Source organism: Lynx canadensis, chromosome A3 (genome assembly GCF_007474595.2).
Source record: "Lynx canadensis isolate LIC74 chromosome A3, mLynCan4.pri.v2, whole genome shotgun sequence".
Lineage (NCBI taxonomy): Eukaryota > Metazoa > Chordata > Mammalia > Carnivora > Felidae > Lynx > Lynx canadensis.
Window position 1 is genome coordinate 121,058,142 of NC_044305.1, and position 18,551 is coordinate 121,076,692.

Genomic DNA, 18,551 nt, shown 5'->3' on the forward strand with positions numbered 1-18,551 from the left:
TTCTTTATCACAAATCTGATTCCATGACAACTCTCCTACAAAAGACGTCTCCTTGGCCTCTGCTATTATTATAGTCATTGGAACAATAGAAGATAATCCAGTACTTGCTGGCTTTAGACACAGGGAGAGAAGAGTTGTCATCTTTTAACTATTGTTCAATGTCATGTTGAGAATATTTTGCATAAGGAAAGGCATTCTTTACAAATCTTCGTGCCCAATTTTTTCTGAATTTTGTACAGGTATTTATTATTTGATACACGCAATAGATGTGAAGTATAGGAAGGCTTAATAATAAAATGAACCACCCACCACCTAATGTAAGAACCAGAACATTACTAGAAACCATTCTGGATCCTTCTCCGTAGAGACAGTTCCACCCCAGAGGTAACTAATGTCTTGATTGTTGTAATTATCATTTCCTCATTCCTTGTCTTTTTCACCACAACCACATGTACACATTGCCCTAAACAATAGTCTGTATTTCCCCTTGTTTTGGAGCTTTATACAACGGCATTATATTGCGTATAGTCTTCTGCAACTTTCACATTTATTTCTTTAATCAACATCCTGTTGGGTACTTGAGGGGAATCCTCTTTCTCTCTGTGTAGCTTACTCCTCTACAATACTCTGTCCTGCAAACTCTAGCCACTTTGGTCTCCCCAAACTCACCTTCTCAGCTCAGAGTCCTCTGGGCTCCAAATGGTGCTCTACACGGTCATCTGGGAACCCTCAAGGCAATCCCTAAGATCGCCTCATTTGTTTCCCATCTCTCAGAGATTCCTCCTTCATTGCCTTGAAACTTGAATAAGTCTTGAAAACTTATTTCATATATGCAGACCAGTCGTTTTTAATCGCTTCAACTGAGAGGCTGGATCTGGTCTTTACTACTCCATCATGGCCAAGAGCAAGTCTTTCCACATCTTGTTCATTTATTTCTTAGGTACATTATAAATTTTTGTTGCTACTGTTTAAAAATTATGTTCTATTACTGTTGCTGGAATATAAAAATGTAATTTTGTTAATTTTATGTCCAACTACCTTGCTGTGCTCTCTTATTCTAATAATGTATCTGTAGGTCCTTTTGGGTTTTCTAAGTAGGTAATCATATCATTTATAAATAATGACAATTTTGTTTCTTCCTTTCTAATTATTATACTGTTATCTTACTGCACTAGCTAGATCCCCTGATGAAGTGTTGAACAGAAGCATTGATAGTGAGTAATCCTTCCCTTATTCCTGATTTTAAAGGGACTATTTCATCATTAACATTTTACCACTAGGTGACATATTTCACCATTAAGAATGTTTGCTATAGGTTTTTGGTAGATAGCCTTACTCAGGTTTAAAAATCTCTACTTGTGGTGCCTGGGTGGCTCAGTAGGTTAAGCATCTGACTCTTGATTTCGGCTCAGGTCATGATCTCATGGTTTATGAGTTCAAGCCCTGCCTGCATCAGGCTCTGGGGTGGTAGTGCAGACCCTGCCTGGGATTCTCTCTCTCTCTCTACCCCTCTCTCTGCACCCCTGTCCCCCACGCTGGCCTGTGTGTGCGTAGGCTCTCTCTGTCTCTCAAAATAAACTTCAAAAAAAATGTCCTTTTCTTCTTGGTTTGCTTAGTACTTTTATCATGAATGAATATTAGCTTTTTATTAAATGATTCTGTATCTATTGAGATCATAATTTTTTTCCTCCTTTATTAATGTGGTAAATTTCACTGGACAGATTTTTTTTTATTATTATTATTATTTTTAATATTTATTCTTGAGAGACAGAGCATGAGTGAGGAGGGGCAGAGAGAGAGGGAGGCACAATCTGAAGCAGGCTCCAGGCTCCAAGCTGACAACACGGCGCCCAATGCAGGGCTTAAACCCACAAACTATGAGATCATGACCAGAGCCGAAGTTGGACACTTAACTGACTGAGCCACCTAGGAGCCCCTTAGTTTACTAGTATTTTGTTTCAGATTCTTGCTTCTATGTTCTATGCTCTTTTAATCCTCTAAGGTTAGCCTGTAAATTTCCTTTCATTTTTACTTTTCTTGTCTTTGGTTTTGGTATTAAACTTATTCTGGCCTGATACAATGAGTTGTAGAGTTTGCCCTTTTTCTATTCCCTGGAAAAGTTTTCATAAGCTATGAAATGATCCTTGATAAAAAGTTTGATAGCACTTGGTAAAATCATTTGAATCTCGTGGTTTGGGTGTATATGTGTGTGTGAATGCTTTATAATATGTATTTCATTCCTTGAATATTTATGAGATCATTTAGGATTTCTGTTGTTTACACTCACACACGTATACACTCAGTTCTTCTATAATGCTTGTTTTGAAAACACAAATTTGTTCCAACACAATTGCTATATTAAAGAACAATTTGAGCATAACCTGAATTTCCTTGCTTCTGCACCAGTTTTGTCCTTAAGAGACACAGAAAAATACCCAGCAGAACGAAGAAGTCCCATAGGAGTACGCAAACGCACACACATACACACCTCAAACATCTCACAAGCAGCTGTGTCACCGTGTGTGTTATGAGCCAAACCCATCCATTTCTGGGGCTACAACTTTCTATCCAATTTCAAATAACTTCTGCCATTTGATAATAACATACAAGCTGCAACCCTTTCCTCCCATTGCTTCATCCACACTCCGTGTGCACAGGAAGGGCGCAGCAGCGCGAATGGGGAAGAAAGAAAACTAAGAAGACCCCAAGTTTTTGGTTTTGGTGACCTGATAGATGCTGACATAATTTACCAAAAATGCAGGAGGTGGAACAAGCGTGGGAGGTGATGAGTTCCGCTTGAGGATGTTTTAACTGCCTGAAGAACACTCAGATGGGCTTCTGAAGTTCAGCAGAGCTCAGGGTTAAAATAGAGAGGTGTAACGGTGATAGTGATTGAGGGGCATCTGGCTGGCTCAGTCGGTTAAGCTTCCGACTGTTGCTTTCGGCTCAGGTCATGATCTCGTGGTCACAAGATCAAGCCCCATGTAGGGCTCAGCACTGGGCGTAGAGCCTGCTTAAAATTCTCTCTCTTCCTCTGCCCACTGTACCCTCCCCTGCTTGTGCTCTCTCTTTCTCTCAAAGAATAAATAAAAATAAAGGTGTTTGTGAGTGAGATCACATGGCCCTGGGAAGCCTGAGACACCTACAGAGCATCAAAGGAAGAAGAAGCAAAGGAAAAGACAGAAAATGAAGGGCCAGAGATGGTGGAGGCTAAGGGGGAAGGTGCGTCATGTAAGCCAAGGGAGGATGGAGTTTTGAAAATGAGTGGCCAGCATTTAATGGCTACCAGTCACTGAGGGTTTCCCTGGTCAGATATGATCTCACACTTAATCCTCATGGCCATCCAGAGGTAATGGCGAACACATTCCTTTCAAAAAGGAAACAGGCTCAGGTTTGTTACAGAAGTTGATGAGTCACACAAGTAAACAATACGAACCCCCATTTCCTTTTCTCTGATGCTGGAGTTGACCTTTGACAGTGCTGAGCTGCATGGTCTCCAAAGGAAGGCAGAGTCCAGGTTTAAGGAGTTGAGGGGGGAATGGCAGGTGGGGACAAGGGGACAACACTACGGTGGCGGGGGGCTGGGGGAGAAGAGCGAAGCAGATTGTTTGGACAGGTGGAAGCTAAGGGAACGAGGAAAGGTGATTTTTGTCTGTTTCAGGATAAAGCTGATATAAACATTCACTTGTTCATTCAGTAGACATTTATGCATATTGAACATTTACTTCCAGGCACTGAGGATCCAGCAGGAAGAGCCAACGTCCTCATGACGTTTGGCCTTGTGACGTTTAACGTTTTAGTGGGGGCGGCCAGCAACAAGTAAGCAATTGATAAATACACAATTGTACATGGAGGTAGGTCTACTAAGCACAGGCAAAGCAGGGAGAGCTTAGAGAGGTGCTGGAATGCAGGAACGGTCACTAGGGGAGAGCAGGAGCGCAGGAAAGGTCTCTCTGTCCCAGAAGTGACATTTGAGCAGCGTCCGGTCTTGTGGGTCTTGAGCAAGTGAGTGGCATGATCTCTTGGATTTAAGTGGGTTTGGAAAAGGTAGCAGAGAGGGAAGGGGTGAGTGAGATGCCTACTCTTTGTCAGCAATAGGCCCAGGGCTGGGCCTTAGTGGTGAGCAGACATCCTCTTTCTCTGAAACAGGAAGACTGGCTCTGAGGGTGGGTGTCAGAAGAGGGACAGGGACACAAAGGGAGGCCCTGTGGGCAAATGTGAGTCAAAGGATCCAGAGTAGGAATAACGGGTTGAGTCAGGAATGATAATTCTCGATGAGTACAGATAATACCGTGGGATCGGAGCATAGAGTCCGAGGTGGGGATGCTGGCATTTGGTTTCAGAGGAGGAGAGGTCTTCCTGGTACCAAAGTCTGGCCATCAGCTGTTCCTCCAACAAATGTTTCCAGCACTGGCTGTCTCCACAAGCTTTAGAGTCAGGCCCACTTAGGTTCAAGGCCATTTTTGCCACCAACTGACCTTAGGCAAGTTACTTAATCCCAGCCTGTTTCCTCACCTGAGAATGAGAATAATAGTACCCACTTCGTAGCACTGCTGTGAGGGAGAAATGGAATAATACATTTTGGGCAGCCCCTGGTCATCTAACCCCTGACCCCAGAGGTGGCCCCCTGCAGCTGTATTTGGACAGTACAGTTCTGCTTGAGGCTGCACTCCTGGGAAACAGGTAACAGAATTCGGCACAAGCTTCTGATCCTACCTGAATTGCCCATCTTTCCAAAGCACGGCATGATAACATGGGAGAAATTTTACCTTGCCTTCTGTCTTAGCAGGTACTGTTTCCCACAGCCAGTGATTTTCCATTGTTGAGAAACTGGTTGTGTGTGTGTGTGTCTCCTCGTGCAGCCAGGGGTGAGCAGAGCTTCCTGGCAGCCCCTTAGGCAGATGGCCAACGAAGAGAAGCTGAACCCAGCTCTTTCCCTGACGCCCTGTGACCTCAATGATCACCTACCCATGTCAGTGTCACAAGCAAGGGCAGAGAGTTCAGCCATCATATAGACCAGGTCGCACTGTGTACTCTCACTCTGAGGTCAGGTTCCTTCTCGGGCCACAACGTTTGTGGAAGAAGCAAGGCGTTTCATGCTTTGAGGGGCAGACCATCCCTGAATGTGAGTCTGAGCTCCGGCAGTGTTAGGGGTGACTCTGGAACCTAAGAGGCAGTCAAAGCTCTAAAGAGGAAGTGGAAGGGTGCCTACCCCTGCTCGGTGGGCTTGGGAAAGCTGACCCCATGGAGGGGACAGAGCAGGGGGCTGGGGAGAAATGCAGGGGGCAAGTCTGCACCTCCTGGTCACCTCTTTAGGTGTCTGGGCTTTTCAAGGAGTTGCTGGGGCATCAGAACCCCCATGGGTTCCCCAACACCTCTGCCCCCCCCCCCCCCCCCGCCCATCCCCAGCCCACACAAGCCACTGTGGCCTGCTACCCTGACTACTCTAGAGTCTCAACTTTTTATCTCCTCCAAAGCAAAGGCGGAACCCATGTCCCACGTGGCATCTCTGGCCTGAGGAAATGCAGAATCAGGGATATACGGCTGAGGACACACAGCCAGGGGCAGTGACGTCAGGCACCCTCCCCCTTCCCTCCTTGGGCAGTGGTTTCCCAGGAGGTGGGATGAAGAGGGCTGGCCACAGTCATATTTTACAGAATCAATAGAAGATAAACCTTTTAATTTTTTTTTTTGAAAAAATAAACCTCAGTGGATCTTTCTTCCTCAAAGATATGGCCTTTAGAAAACTGTGGTCCCTGTGCTTTTTATAAGATACCATTTCAAAAAAATATTTCCACAAAAAGAACTTTTGTTCATAAAAATGATTGATCTTTGATGGCTCCATATCGGCCTGTGTCCATTTCCAGAAACAGTGTTATCTGAACAAAAGAGAAAGGCTTGAGAAACGCCTCTGGTGGCCTGCTCAGTCTCCTCACCCCACCGCTGTCCCCATGTGCTCCCTCTGGGGTCTGTTGGCCTCAGTGCATCTGTCTGTGTCTCTTTTCGTGACATCCCCAGCATGTCCATCTGTCCCCACTCTGCCCATTCGTGCGATGTCTGTCAGCCTCTCTCTCCGATGTCTACTGGAGTATTAGGAGGAACAAGAGGTCTGTGTGTCTGTCCTGTTGGGTGAGCAGGTTGTGGGCTTCCTTTTTCCAGGAATAGCTGCTATTGGGATGCTTTCCAGGTCAAGGTTACCTGGAGCTGGGTGGTCAGGGGCACAGGCCTATCTGACCTGGTCTGTGGTCAACAGGCAAGAAATGACAGCTGAGGGAACTGGAGACCAGGCTGGTCCCTTCAGGAGATGTCACTGAAGACTCCATATCCCAGGGGAAAAGATGGGTCACATGTAACCTTCGAAGTAAGTATGCTAAGGGGCCGAGAAGAAAGAGGAACGTCGAGCCCAGAAGATGCTGGCTCCTGCTGTTCCAGCCCACGCAAGCTCAGACTTCAAGCAAGGGTGTAGCTGGTCCGCCTGTAAAAGGAAAAGGGGCCAAAGAGAAAGATGAGGGTGGAAGGGGACTCTGTCCTGCCATAGACCCTACGCCCGATGGAAGTGGCGGGTCCCTGCCGTCCTAGCAACTCCTCCCCTTCACAGCCCCTTGGGAAAAGCTACAGCCCTTGTTTCCCCAAGTCCCCCCAGCAGTTCCCCATGTGCATGTCACTCCGAGTGTGACATGTGATCTCAGTGTTACTCAGCCCAAGTCTGAGCCGTCCACGCTGAGAATGAGGGATGGATGACAATGCCACTTCCTGCCAATCCTGTACAGTCCTCTGCACACGTGCTCAAAGTTCTGAGTGTGAGCGTCTCCAAAAATGCGGCCACGTGCTCGTGAAAGCCACTGGGCCAGACGTGTTGACGCTGCAGCACCAGCTTGGCCTTGGCCCCTGTGCTGGGCTTGGTACACGGAAGTGAATAAAACACAGCCCTAGCCGTCCAGATCCCCCACAGTCCACTGGGAAGGCCAGCCAGTGGGTATCTCATCCCTGTGCGGAGGGATCAGTGCTCGGAAGTGGGAAGGACGAGGCTCAGGGAGTGGCTCAGCACAACCTGTGGGGGAAAGAGTAGAAGACAACCCAGCTTTCAGCTCCCAGGCTAGAGGATGGTGCCATCACAGGAGGAGGAGCCTAATGGGGGAAGAAGATGAGTTTGGCAGTTCGGGGCTTATCAAAACTGACTCCACGCTGGTGGGACATCAGGAGGAGATGTGCAAATCAGAGCCCGCCATGTGGTTCCGGAACTTGAAGGAAGTCCGGGGGGGGGGGGGGCGGGGAGGGGCAGCTTTAGGAGTCACCGGGCACAAGAGGTGCTTGAGATCAAGCAAGTGGATGAGGTGAGGGGGGCAGGGGCCGAGAAGGGAGCCCTTCCACACCACCCTCCGACAGGTAATCGAGGGAGGGAGACTGAGAAGGGATGAGCAAAGCAGCTGAAGAAAATCCAGGAGAAGATGGCAGCACCAAAGCTAAGTGCAGAGTCTGCAGAAGCAGGAGTGCTCAACCGTGTACGTGTCTCGGGGCACCTGCCGACCGGTCAACCTCACACCAGTGGATGTTTGTGCTTCCCTGCCGTGTGTACCCGTGTGCATGGGGTGCCCACCTCTGAAGGCTCAGCCGGCGGGAGGAGTTCTGGCTGGGCACCTTTGGAGTGGGGCTGACCATGAGGATGCACAGACCGGTGAGGATCATGCAGGTGGGCACGGCGCCGATGAGGACCTTGAGGGTCACCACCACCTGCTCCGCCTGCTTGCAGGCTCCTGCCTCATACCCCGCAAACCTGGAGACACAGCATCCCACGCATCCAGCTCAGATCTCACGGAGCCCGGCTCCCTGCAGGAGGGGTCCCAGATACCCCACCCCCACAGTACCCTGAAATTTGGATTCACTTCCTGGCCAGATCAGCCTGATCATGGCGGAAGGGAGAGTTGAGAGAATGGGCTGGCCAGGGAGGAGCTCAGACAAAACTAAGAATGTGGGGTACAGCCCCCAAGAAAGACCCCTCTCAGTCATGTGCACAGGGCAACCTGAGGCAGGTGGCTCCCCTACACTCTCTAAAAAGCAGACCTTGGGTCCCTGACTCATGGGTGTCCCCTGGCCCATTAGGGTGGAGAACTCTGCCCTCTTCCTCCCACTCCAGTGGGAGTTAGTCTTTTGTGCCTCTAGTACAGTCCAGCCCTGGGACTCACTCCAGACTGAGAGTGGAGATGCCCAGGGCGCCTGCGCCAGAAAGCTTGGAGAAGAAGACATAGGATGAGTAGAAGATGGTCTCCAGGCCTGGGCCATGCTGGTGCTGCAGCTGGAAGTCATCCACCACATCTGGAAGCATGGACCTGGGGGAAGGGGCTGCAGAATTACCCCTTTTGTCCCCTTGGTAGCCATCAACCCGAGAGCTTTCCGGGGACAGAGACCAAATCGGATCCATCCTTGGGTTCCTGCTGCCCAGGACCAGGAGTGGCCCACAGGGAGCCAGGCAATATGTGTGCTTGCGTTTCCTCCCTCCCCCCAACACAGCTGCCCACCGTTCCTGCTGTCTGGTGCTCTTTCAGGAGAGCTCCAGCGACTGAGCTGGTGGCCTCCGTCTCCTGCAGGTAGGAGGCCCTACCCAGCACAGGGTGGGCACAGGGGGCCTGGGACAACAGGTGGATGTGAAAGAGGACATACCCATGAGGAAGGACATGATGCTCCCACCCCTCCCCCTCACCCAGCCTACCAGGGTAGCAGCAAGGACACAGAAATGCTCATGCCAGATACAAAGGCCACCACATATGCCACAGGTGCTGTGGGCACAGCAGCCAACAGGATTGCAAAAGGCACCATCACCTGGGGAGATAGATACACTAGCTGATCCCTCTACCTGCCCCGGACTTGCTCTTTCAGTCCCACATTCACCCGTCTTTACTAATGACCCTGCACCTGGTCCTTTGCTAGGGATCGAAGACAAATACAGATCAGCCCTGCCAGCTCTCAGGAGGCCGAGGCTCCAAGGCCACTTCCCTGACCCCACCACCTTCCCTGAAGGCACCTCGGCCCTTGCTTCCTGCCTCACTCACACAGATCCCAAAGGCCGATGTCTTCTTCCCAAATCGCTGTAGAACCCATTCCCACAGCGGCGTGCTCAGCACAGCTGAGACCTGTGAACAGACAGAATCATCCCAGTCTGGGCCGTGCTGCCAATGTCTTTACCCACCCAGGTTCCAGAAGCCCTGGCTTTTAGGTGGGATGCTCGAACTCCACTTTGCCCCCAGATTGGAACCAGTGGCTATGAACTTTATGACCCCAGACCCAATCCCACCCTCTGCTGGAGCACAGGTGACTAAGATCGCAGCAGAGTCCAGAATGTTGACCAGAATTCCGGCTATGCCATGTCTTGTCAAGGACCACATAGTTCCCCAACCTAGGCCCCTGACTGACCTTGCCTCTGCCACCTCAGGACCACTCACCAGGATGGTTAGCACCACGCCCTGGACATGATCATGTAGCCGGGAGGCATGTGTACAGAACAGGACCAGGTAGCTCTGCTCCACCTGAGGAGACCAACAGGAAGTAGGCTTGCATGGGGAATGGCAGGAACTCAGAAGTCAAGGGCAAGGCCTAGGTCTCAAGTCTGGCCTCTTCTTTGGGACCTCGAATACGGGTTGCTGCTGCCATCATGCAATCCCCTCCCCCACAGGGGACACTTAGCCCTGACACAGGGATGAATAACCATTCCTAGTCCCTCCTCACTCTTGCCTGGCTAGTGGACCTCACCACGCAGATTCTGTCAGCTTCCTAGCATCGGGGCCCTGACCCTCCCAGCCCCACAAGCTCTGTCCAGGTCTCTCTCCTCCTTGCACCAAACTCCCTAGGCCCCGTGCCAGCCACCATTTCTCCCTATTATAAATTTTTTTTTTAAACGTTTATTTATTTTTGGGACAGAGAGAGACAGAGCATGAACGGGGGAGGGGCAGAGAGAGAGGGAGACACAGAATCGGAAACAGGCTCCAGGCTCTGAGCCACCAGCCCAGAGCCTGACGCGGGGCTCGAACACACGGACCGCGAGATCGTGACCTGGCTGAAGTCGGACGCTTAACCGACTGCGCCACCCAGGCGCCCCCATTTCTCCCTATTAAAGCCCAACTCTGGTTGGTGGAGCCGGGAGACCGAAGCCGAACATACACAGGGCAGTATGGCTAGAGCCAAGGCCAGAGGTACCTGAATGGCTGCTGAGATGAACAGGAAGGAGATGACCAGCTTCAGGTAAGGTGGGTGCCGGACAGTGAGCACCAGCCCAGCCAGGAAGCTCGGGCCTGGGCCTGAGGCTGGGACGGAGGAGCCTGCGACACAGGAAAGTGACACTTGGGCTTGGCAGAGTTCAAAACCAAAACCCACGCCCCAGAGGAGTCCTGTCCCTGCTTCTGCTTCCCACACTCTGCACTCCCTTACCTGGTCGCTCCTTCACCCCTAGGCAGAGCAAACTACTGCACACAGGGTAGGTCACAGCAACCACAGCGGAGGCAATGGAGTAGAGACGAGTCTATGGGACAGGACAGAACTGGGGTGGAGGTGATGTCTCCCACCTACGGAAGAGGGGACACCCCGATGGGGGCAGAGGGACCCTCAGCCCAAGCCCAAGGATGCTGGGTGCCCCTCCTCCCAATCACCACAGCAGGAGATGGAGATCTCAGGGCCCAGAATGGTCCTGCTGCACCTGTGGCTCCTGTATGAATAAGAGGGCATCCATGCCACCAAGGGTCTGAGCCCTTCCTCTCTCCTTCTCTCTCATTTTTTAAGGCACAGATTTATTGCTGGGACTTCTGCAAGCTAGACCCGGAGGTTACAGTGGTGAATAAGTGACTCCTGCTTCGAGTGTGGAAGACAGACTCATGAGCCAACAGTTACAATATAGTGTGACTCACAATGACACAGACAAATGTCAACAACAGAAACGGTGCTCCCTGTCACCCAGGGGAAGATATACAAGTAATAAAATATATGTAACAGTCACCTGCTACAGGAAAAGGTAGCCTCTGGGGAAGGGAAGAAAGAAGGAGGCAGGCTTGGGTGGGCTCAGCACAGTTGCACAGGACCCCACATTCAGGACGGTGCTGGGGTAGGCGTTAATGCTCTGCTGTCACCGTCTTGAAATGCTTGATCATTTTATCTATGAATTTGTGTTTTGTGACTGAAGTCTGATGGGATGGTACAGCGTGACTTGACGTACCTGAAGCTTTGTGCTTTGGCTCACATGAGGCTCCACCTCCTGGGGGTGGGGTCTCAGCCTCCTGCTTCCCATTCCTTTGCACTTTAGGCCAGGCCAACCCAAGGCCCCTGTCATCCGCACCCAGAGAGTGACCTGGTACCTTTGGGGAGGGGGCCTGTGGAGGCCTGAGTGGAGGGTGAACATGCATGTGGGTGGAGTCAGTCTGGGAGGGGCAAGGCCACCACCTCTGACCCTCAGCTGGCAGTGTCATGATGAGCCTGAGGGCAACTTGGTGGGGCCCCTCATGCACCTGGACCCAAACAATCCCTCGGTTAGGGCAGTGGGCCATGGGAAGGACAGACTGACTTCCCTGCTGTCTCTGGAGCCCCCTGTTTTCATTTTGCACTGTAAAAGGCAAATTTCGTAGCTGGCCCTGCAGATGGGTCTGGGGATGGAAACATGGGACTTCATCGTCATGTCTCTTCAGTGGGCGCTGGGCCAAGATGTGCTACTATTCTCCTCCCATTGATTCTCAAGCCCGGGTGGGGGGCAGAATCCCCTGGAGGGCTTATTCAAATATGGACTGCTGGCCTCCTCCCAAAAATTGTAAATCGGGGTGGGGCCCAAGATTTGCCTTTCTAACAAGTTTCCAGGTGCTGCTGCTGCTGCTGTCCAGGGACCGCACTTTGAGAACCAGAGCTGTATAATTTTTTTTGCTAAATCTGACATATTTATTAAACAAGCTGGCAAACAAGAAAGATGCAGAGAAAAGCAAACCCGGGGAGGAGCAACCTGTGCCAGGACCTGAAGGTGAGGGCCACCCATGCTGGAACTCCTTTACAATGGCCACCTGATTGTGCTGGGGGAAGGGCTAGAGGCTGGGGTGCCCGTGTGGGAAGCTGTTGCAATACTGGGGTGACCGGGGAGATGTTGGTGTGTGGGCCAGGCTGGAGCAGTTGGGGATGCAAGGTCATGACCTGATTCCAGATCTGCGGCCTCAAACACGGAGAGGAGTTGGTAATGGGCTGGAGCGGGGGTAACGGTGGAAGAGAGAGGACTAAATGATGGCTCCTGGGGTTCTGCTGGATAATGGTATCACTTGCTCAAGGGAAAAGTCGCTGAACTTGATGGATAAAATAGATGCATGTCCCTTAGTTGCTGAAGAGAGATCTGGTTTGCAGGGAGAGGAAGGGGGACTGCTCCCAGGACTCCCTTGTCCTTGCACACCGGGGGCGAGGGTGGGGGTGGGGGCCACCTAGTCAGGGCTGAGTGGGACAGGCCACAGGAGACGCTTCCTCCCAAGCTCTGCAGGGACGTCAGACCCTCTCCCCTGCCCCTCCCTGCCTGTGGGACCTCTCCATCCCTCTCCCCTCCTGCTGGTCTGCTTTAGAGGGAGGCAGGACACCGAGTCCCGCTGGAGGAGCGGGAGGGAGCGAGAAGCGAGCGAGGACAGGGTGGCGTGGGCACTCACCGCATCGGGAGAGACGGCGACCGGTCCGGGGAGCGTGGCGTCCTCGCACCTGTGCGGCCCGTGGGCGCCCGACACGATGAGGCCGTGGACGGCGGCCCCCATCAACGTCCCCGCCATCTCCATGGTCATCCCTGAGGCAGAGCGGCGCCAGGTGACCGGCGCTGGCGGGCCCGGGGGCGGCGGCCTCCCGCCCGATCCCACGCCCGCACTCACGGTACGCGGTGGCCGAGTCCCGCTCCTTCGGGCAGGGGGTCAGGAGCATGGTGAGCGCCGCGTAGGGCACCTGGAAGAACTGGGCGCCCAGGCCCGGCTCAGGCTGGCCCCCGCGGCCCAGACGCAGCCTCTGGGGGCCCGGGACCACAGCCCCCAGGCCCAAGCCGGTCCCGGCAGCAGGCTGGCACTGTAGCCAGGCTGATCCCCTGTAGCCCAGAGGAAGGGGCGTAGGGCCGGAGCGGTGAGCAGGGGCCGGCAGTGGGGCCCTCCAGGACACCTACCCTCTTCCCTCCACACAGACTTCACAGTGGCCAACGGCCCTCTCTGGGGTTCCCGGAGTCCAGGCCCCGGGCAGGGGAGCCACTTGCTTACCGTGGCCAGGGCCTGGAACAGGGAGTAGAAGGTGGTGTACCAGAGGCCCCGCAAGCTGGTGAAGGGGGGCAGGAACCACAGGAGGAAGTAGGCCGTCGTGATGAAGGGTGTACAGCCCAGCACCCTGTGGAAGCACAGCCGAGGTAGGGTACCAGGACAGGGCGACTCTAAGGGCAAACCTGGAACCACCACACCCCTCTGGGCAGAAATCCTCTGTCCCCAAGAGGAGCCCTGGGCTGGGGCTCTCAGGGTGGTCGGGGGGAGGTGGCAGTAGCCTGCAGTGTGGGGCCATTCACTGCAGAACTCTGGGCACTTGGGGCCTCCACTTGCCCATTCTCTGTATCCAGGCCTTCCAAGGCCTCCAGCCCACCCTGGCCACAAGTAGACCCCTAGATCCGGCCTGGAAGCCTTGGAGGCTTTGTCCAGCCCTGCACCACCTGGTGAGGGAAAGCCCCTAGGAATATCTCTGAACTCCTGCATGGCTCAGCCTGACCTACTTGGGTACCAGCACCTATTACTGTCCTGTCCTCTAACCATCCACTGGCTTTCCACGGGGGCTGGGAGCCAGGATCTGTGGGGCTGTGGGGCCGCTCACCAGGGCATGAGTCGTCCAGACCCTGTCCTCCTACTTCTGTTGATGAAGAACCCAGCCACAGGGTCAGCAGCTGCCCCAGACACCTTTCCTCCAAACAGGACAAGTGACACCTGGGCAGCAGGGATCTGAAAAGCACAGGTCGGGGGGGATAGCCAAGGCCCCGCAGCGTCAGAGAGGGGTGTCTGGGCCTGCCCACCTGCCAGGAGAAAGTGCTGGTGACCTGGCAGGGGGCAGAACTGTGGTGTGAAGGTCTATTTGGTCTCTTTCCAGGGACACAAATCCAGAAGGCTCTAAGGGCACGCCTGCACTAGTGAAGAGAGGGGCCAGGGGAGGAGCTGACAGGCACACACTGGCACATTCCCGTTATCACTCATGCCCAGCCACTTCTGGAGGAGGCTTGGGGGCCCTCATCTGAGGTGGCTCAGTGCAAGAAGGGTGACAGAGGTAGGCTTTTTGTTTCACAATGTAAATGTTTTATTCGTTTTTCTGATTACATAAATGACACACTCGTTATAAAAACATTCAAACAGTACAGAAAAATACGAGCAAAGCTCATCTGAAATCCCCCCATCCTGAGACAACTGCCAGAGCATTTTGGTGATCACCTTTTCAGGCATTTATTCATGTGCATTCAGAATTTATAATTTTACCTAAATGAGATCGTATCAGTGTCATTAAAAAAAATCATAGGTACTACATTAGAAATCTTTTTTCTGCTTCCCCTCTGTCCTCCATCCACCATTCCCTCCTATAGCCAACATTAACAGCCTATAGATATCCTTCTGTAATTTATTTTCTCCATGCTTTTATTTTAACCATATATAGTCACATACACATACTCATGTACCGACATACATGGGGCGTGTCTTTGTTTTGGTAAAATGGGATCAATTTGTATCCTGTTCTCTCACAGTAACTTCTCTCACTTGAGGGTCATTACGGAAATCCCTCCAAGTCAACTGGTATGGATCTAGCTCATTCTTTTGAATGGCTACAGAATAGTCCATTATGTGGATATTGCACAACTTATTATACAACTACTTCTGTACTGTTGGGCATTCATATTGTTTCCCGATTTTTCACTACAAAAAGCCTGCAGTAAACATCCTCGAGGAGGTTGCCCTCAAAGGCACTTGACTTCCTGTCAGGTTGGGGACAGAAATGCCATCTGCCAAGTGAAGTACAGGTAGGGGTGGAAGAAGTGGGTACCAAGGAAGATGGGGGGCCCTGTGCTGCTGTCCACACTCACCTGTGCCACATCAAGCAGGAAGAGTTGCAGGTAAAAGGCAGTGGCGCTGGAGGCCACCTGGTTGGGGATCCCCCCAATGCCATAGCACACCTTGGTACAGAATGAGAGGTGACCAGCTCTGCTGTCCTGGGGAGAGACGCAGGAGCTAAGCCCCCCATCTGCGCGCGTGCACACACACACACACACACACACACACACACACACACACACAGTTCCCCACACCCTCCTGACCTCCATAAGCATCCTGAGGTCCCTATGTCTGGAGGGCTTTTCCAGTAACCTCTCAGTCCTGATTTGCCCTAAATCATCTTAAAAGGAAGTGAGGCAAAGAGGAGGAAAAAAAGTCCTAAACCATGACCTCTCAAAGATTCCACAGTGGAAGTTCTTCCTTACACTTCCCTCTCCGTGCTTACTGCTACAGTCTGTTTTACTTTGAGTCAGCAAGCCAGAGGGAACTGGGGGGGTCAGGAGGCCCCCAACTTTGCCACCAACTCCCTGTGTGACCTTGAATAGATCACTGAATCTAAGCCGCGTCTGTCAAATGGAACATTCCTGCCAACTTCAAGAGTTGTTTTGATGCGCAAATGAAGCCGAGTGTTATTTGCTCCAGGAGCGGAGTTTAACGTTCAGGATTTCTGCCAGCGCTGAACCACTGGCAGCCTGAAATCAGCCGTGGAGAATTTATACCACAGATATCAGCAAACACTACATATCAGAGGTGCTTTCTTTATTTTCCTGGGGAGACTGTTTCCCAGCCCATCACTGAGATAAAGTATTGTTTATGACTCCAAATGTGTGCGTATCTCACAAGCCCTAAGCTATCCAGTGAACTCCAGACTGGAATATTCGACTGCCTACTCAGCCCCACATGGTTGCCTACCCGGCATTTCAGCTAAGCATGGTCAAAACACAACTCCTGATTTCCACCCATTGTCCAACCCAACTCCTAACCCTATTGTCCTCATTGCATTAAATGGCCTCCATGTCCACTCAGCAGATCAAGCCACAAACCTAGGAGCCCTTGATTTCTCTTTCCCAATCCCCCCACCAAATCGATCAGTGGCCTCCTAAATGGCTTCCCTGTTTCTGCTCTCGTTCCCTACTGTCCACTCCCTATCCAGTCGTGTAACATAAATTTGATCGTGTCTCATCTCTGCTTAAAACCCTCCAACAGCTTGCCATTGCAGTTTGAATAAAATTCTGCATCCTTCCCATGGGGCCTACAGGAATCCACAGTCAGCCCCTCCCCCCATTCCCACCTCACTTCAACAGCTCTCCTCAACCATGGTGGCTTCCTTGCTATTCTTCAAAATGACCATGCCCATTGCTGCCTCAGGGACTTTGCACTTCCTGTTCCTTCTGTCTACAAGGCTTTTCCTCTGAGTCTTTGCAGAGCTGACTCCTTGCCATTCAAGTCTAAGCCTGAATGTCATCTCAGAGAAGCCTTCCCTGACTACCCATGTCTCTCTCTCTGTTATACTATCTGATATGTTCTCATTTATTTCCTGCCTCTCCCCACAAGAATATAAACTCTCTGAGAGCATGCACTATAATTTTTTATTCACCACCATGTCCCCAGTACCTAGAGCAATATTTGGCATATGCTCAGTATAGATATGCTGAAGAAATAAATGCCATGAAGACACTATGTAAAAGGCTGTTTCTCCAAAAGATGTTGGGAATCCTTCCTTTTCATCCTTTGCTCTGGGACATAAGGGGGAGTGGAGGGGACTATGACTTTACCCATTTTAGTATCTTGCGGGACACCCCAAATGGGCCCTTCTGAAGGGAAGTTCTTGCTAGATAAGGGTTTATCATATCCTTTGCACACTCTTCCTGTTCTCAGAAGAGAACCACACACAGGGCAAAATGTGATCTCCTTTTCTGACATTGGTGTGAACATTATTTCAACTTCCAGAAAATTTTATTAACAGGCAGAATCCAACTTGATAGCCGCACTTCACCCCATGGGACTCTCGTTTCCCCCTAAACACTCCTAGCAAGCTTCTGTCACATAGAAGTCACTTGAAAGAGAAATTCCAGCTGAAACTCTCTTGGAACCTTGAAGATGACAGTTTCACCCACTTAAATCACAAGCCTTTCACAGTTAACGGAGCACCGGTTTTGGTGCTAGACTAACTTGGATTCAAATTCTGTCTGCCACTTCTAGGGCAAGGTACTGAAACGTGGCTGGGCTTCACTTCCTCATGTGTAAAACGGGGTAAAAATACACCTCGGAGGGTTGTTAAGAGAATGTAAGCCTGGCACTTCAGTTTTCCCTCTTGCCATTAATCTCACCCCGAACTTCCCTGGGAAATGAGGGTCTCCAGGGGGCCTCCTTATCTCACTTTCTTTCTTAGGGGCCACAAATCCTTTGCTCTGAGGCGTCTGAGAGGAAGAACTGAGGCAACAAAGGGAAACCAGGTGAAGCGGCGCCACGACGGACCACTGCGCGCGGAGCAAGCAACGGACCTGTGCGTCCAGCGGCGGGCTCAGAGGTCCTAACCCCTCTCCAACACGGCCGGGCAGGCGCCCCGCCCCGGCCACGCAGGAGATGACAAAAGACGAAGACACCCCTGCCTTCCCACCTGCCCTCTACCCTCACTGGGAAGCCGGCTGCCAGGAAGTCATCTCTGGGGGGCGAGGGCCCAAGAGAGCCTGGTGCCAGGTTTTGAGAGGCTGGCTGAGCCTGCACCCTGTGCCAGGAGCCTGGGGTGAGGGGCAGCCCCGCACACACACCTGAAAGTCCCACCTGCCCGGGGTACAGGGGCGCCCTGGGAAGACCCGGGGTGTGGTGGACAAGAGCCCTAGATTGGGAATCGGGAGCCCAGAGACCCGCCCTGGTCCCGCCAGCCTGGCTAAGACGCACCCAGCGGGTTACTTCACTTGTCCAGGACTCGCGAGCATCTGGCCTCTCGGCTCTCAGCGGTCCGAGTCCACCAAGGGGGTGGGAGGTGGGGGTCGGAAATCTGGAGCCCCGGGCCGGGGCCCCGCGCCCCTTCCCTCCGCCTCCCTCGCGCAGCCCCAGCTCCCCACTCGCCCTCGCCCCGCGCTCACCGAGCCGCGCTCCGAGGTGCGCGCTTCCGGCGGCGGCGGCGCCTGGACGGCCGGGGCCCGGGGCGCTCCGGGAGACGAGGCCATGGCGCGCGGCAGCTCCGCCCGCGGCCGCTGCCCTGCGGCGTTATCGGCCGGCCCGCGCCCCGGGCCCCGCGGGGAGGGCGGCCCCGGGGCCGAGTGGGCGCGGCGCGGCGCGGCGAGGGGCGGGCGGCGCGCGGGGCGGCGGGAAGCCGCGAAGTGCTGTTTCGTTTCCACAAAGGCGAAGTGCCTTGAGCCCAAATTCGCAGCGGGAGCGGGGGTGGGGTGGAGGGGCGGCCGGGAAGTCCCTCGGGACCGCTTTCCTCGGGGAAGGTCCCGTGGAGAGAGAGAGAGAGAGAGGGAGAGGGAGAGACGGACAGCCAGCGGCGGTTCGCGCTAC

General features: G+C 52.7%; 1 protein-coding gene across 3 annotated transcripts; it reads right to left on the reverse strand.

Annotated features, from left to right (window-relative positions):
- Window positions 1-5,649: 5,649 nt before the first annotated feature.
- Window positions 5,650-18,296, reverse strand: MFSD2B (major facilitator superfamily domain containing 2B). 3 transcript variants are annotated; one of them, XM_030311567.2, is made up of 14 exons: window positions 18,134-18,296; window positions 15,077-15,202; window positions 13,828-13,952; window positions 13,233-13,356; window positions 12,861-12,939; window positions 12,648-12,778; window positions 10,420-10,510; window positions 10,189-10,310; window positions 9,438-9,521; window positions 9,048-9,128; window positions 8,708-8,817; window positions 8,184-8,327; window positions 7,598-7,774; window positions 5,650-6,475 (listed from the first exon to the last, which is right to left on the reverse strand). In XM_030311567.2, exons 1-14 carry the CDS (start codon window positions 18,215-18,217, stop codon window positions 6,451-6,453), a joined length of 1,503 nt encoding a protein of 500 aa, XP_030167427.1. In that variant the 5' UTR covers window positions 18,218-18,296; the 3' UTR covers window positions 5,650-6,450. The 3 variants fall into 3 exon arrangements, with proteins under 3 accessions (XP_030167427.1, XP_030167425.1, XP_030167426.1); XM_030311565.1 differs by lacking the exon at window positions 18,134-18,296 and having other exon boundaries at window positions 15,077-18,075; XM_030311566.1 differs by lacking the exons at window positions 5,650-6,475; window positions 18,134-18,296 and adding an exon at window positions 6,494-7,051 and having other exon boundaries at window positions 15,077-18,076.
- Window positions 18,297-18,551: the final 255 nt, after the last annotated feature.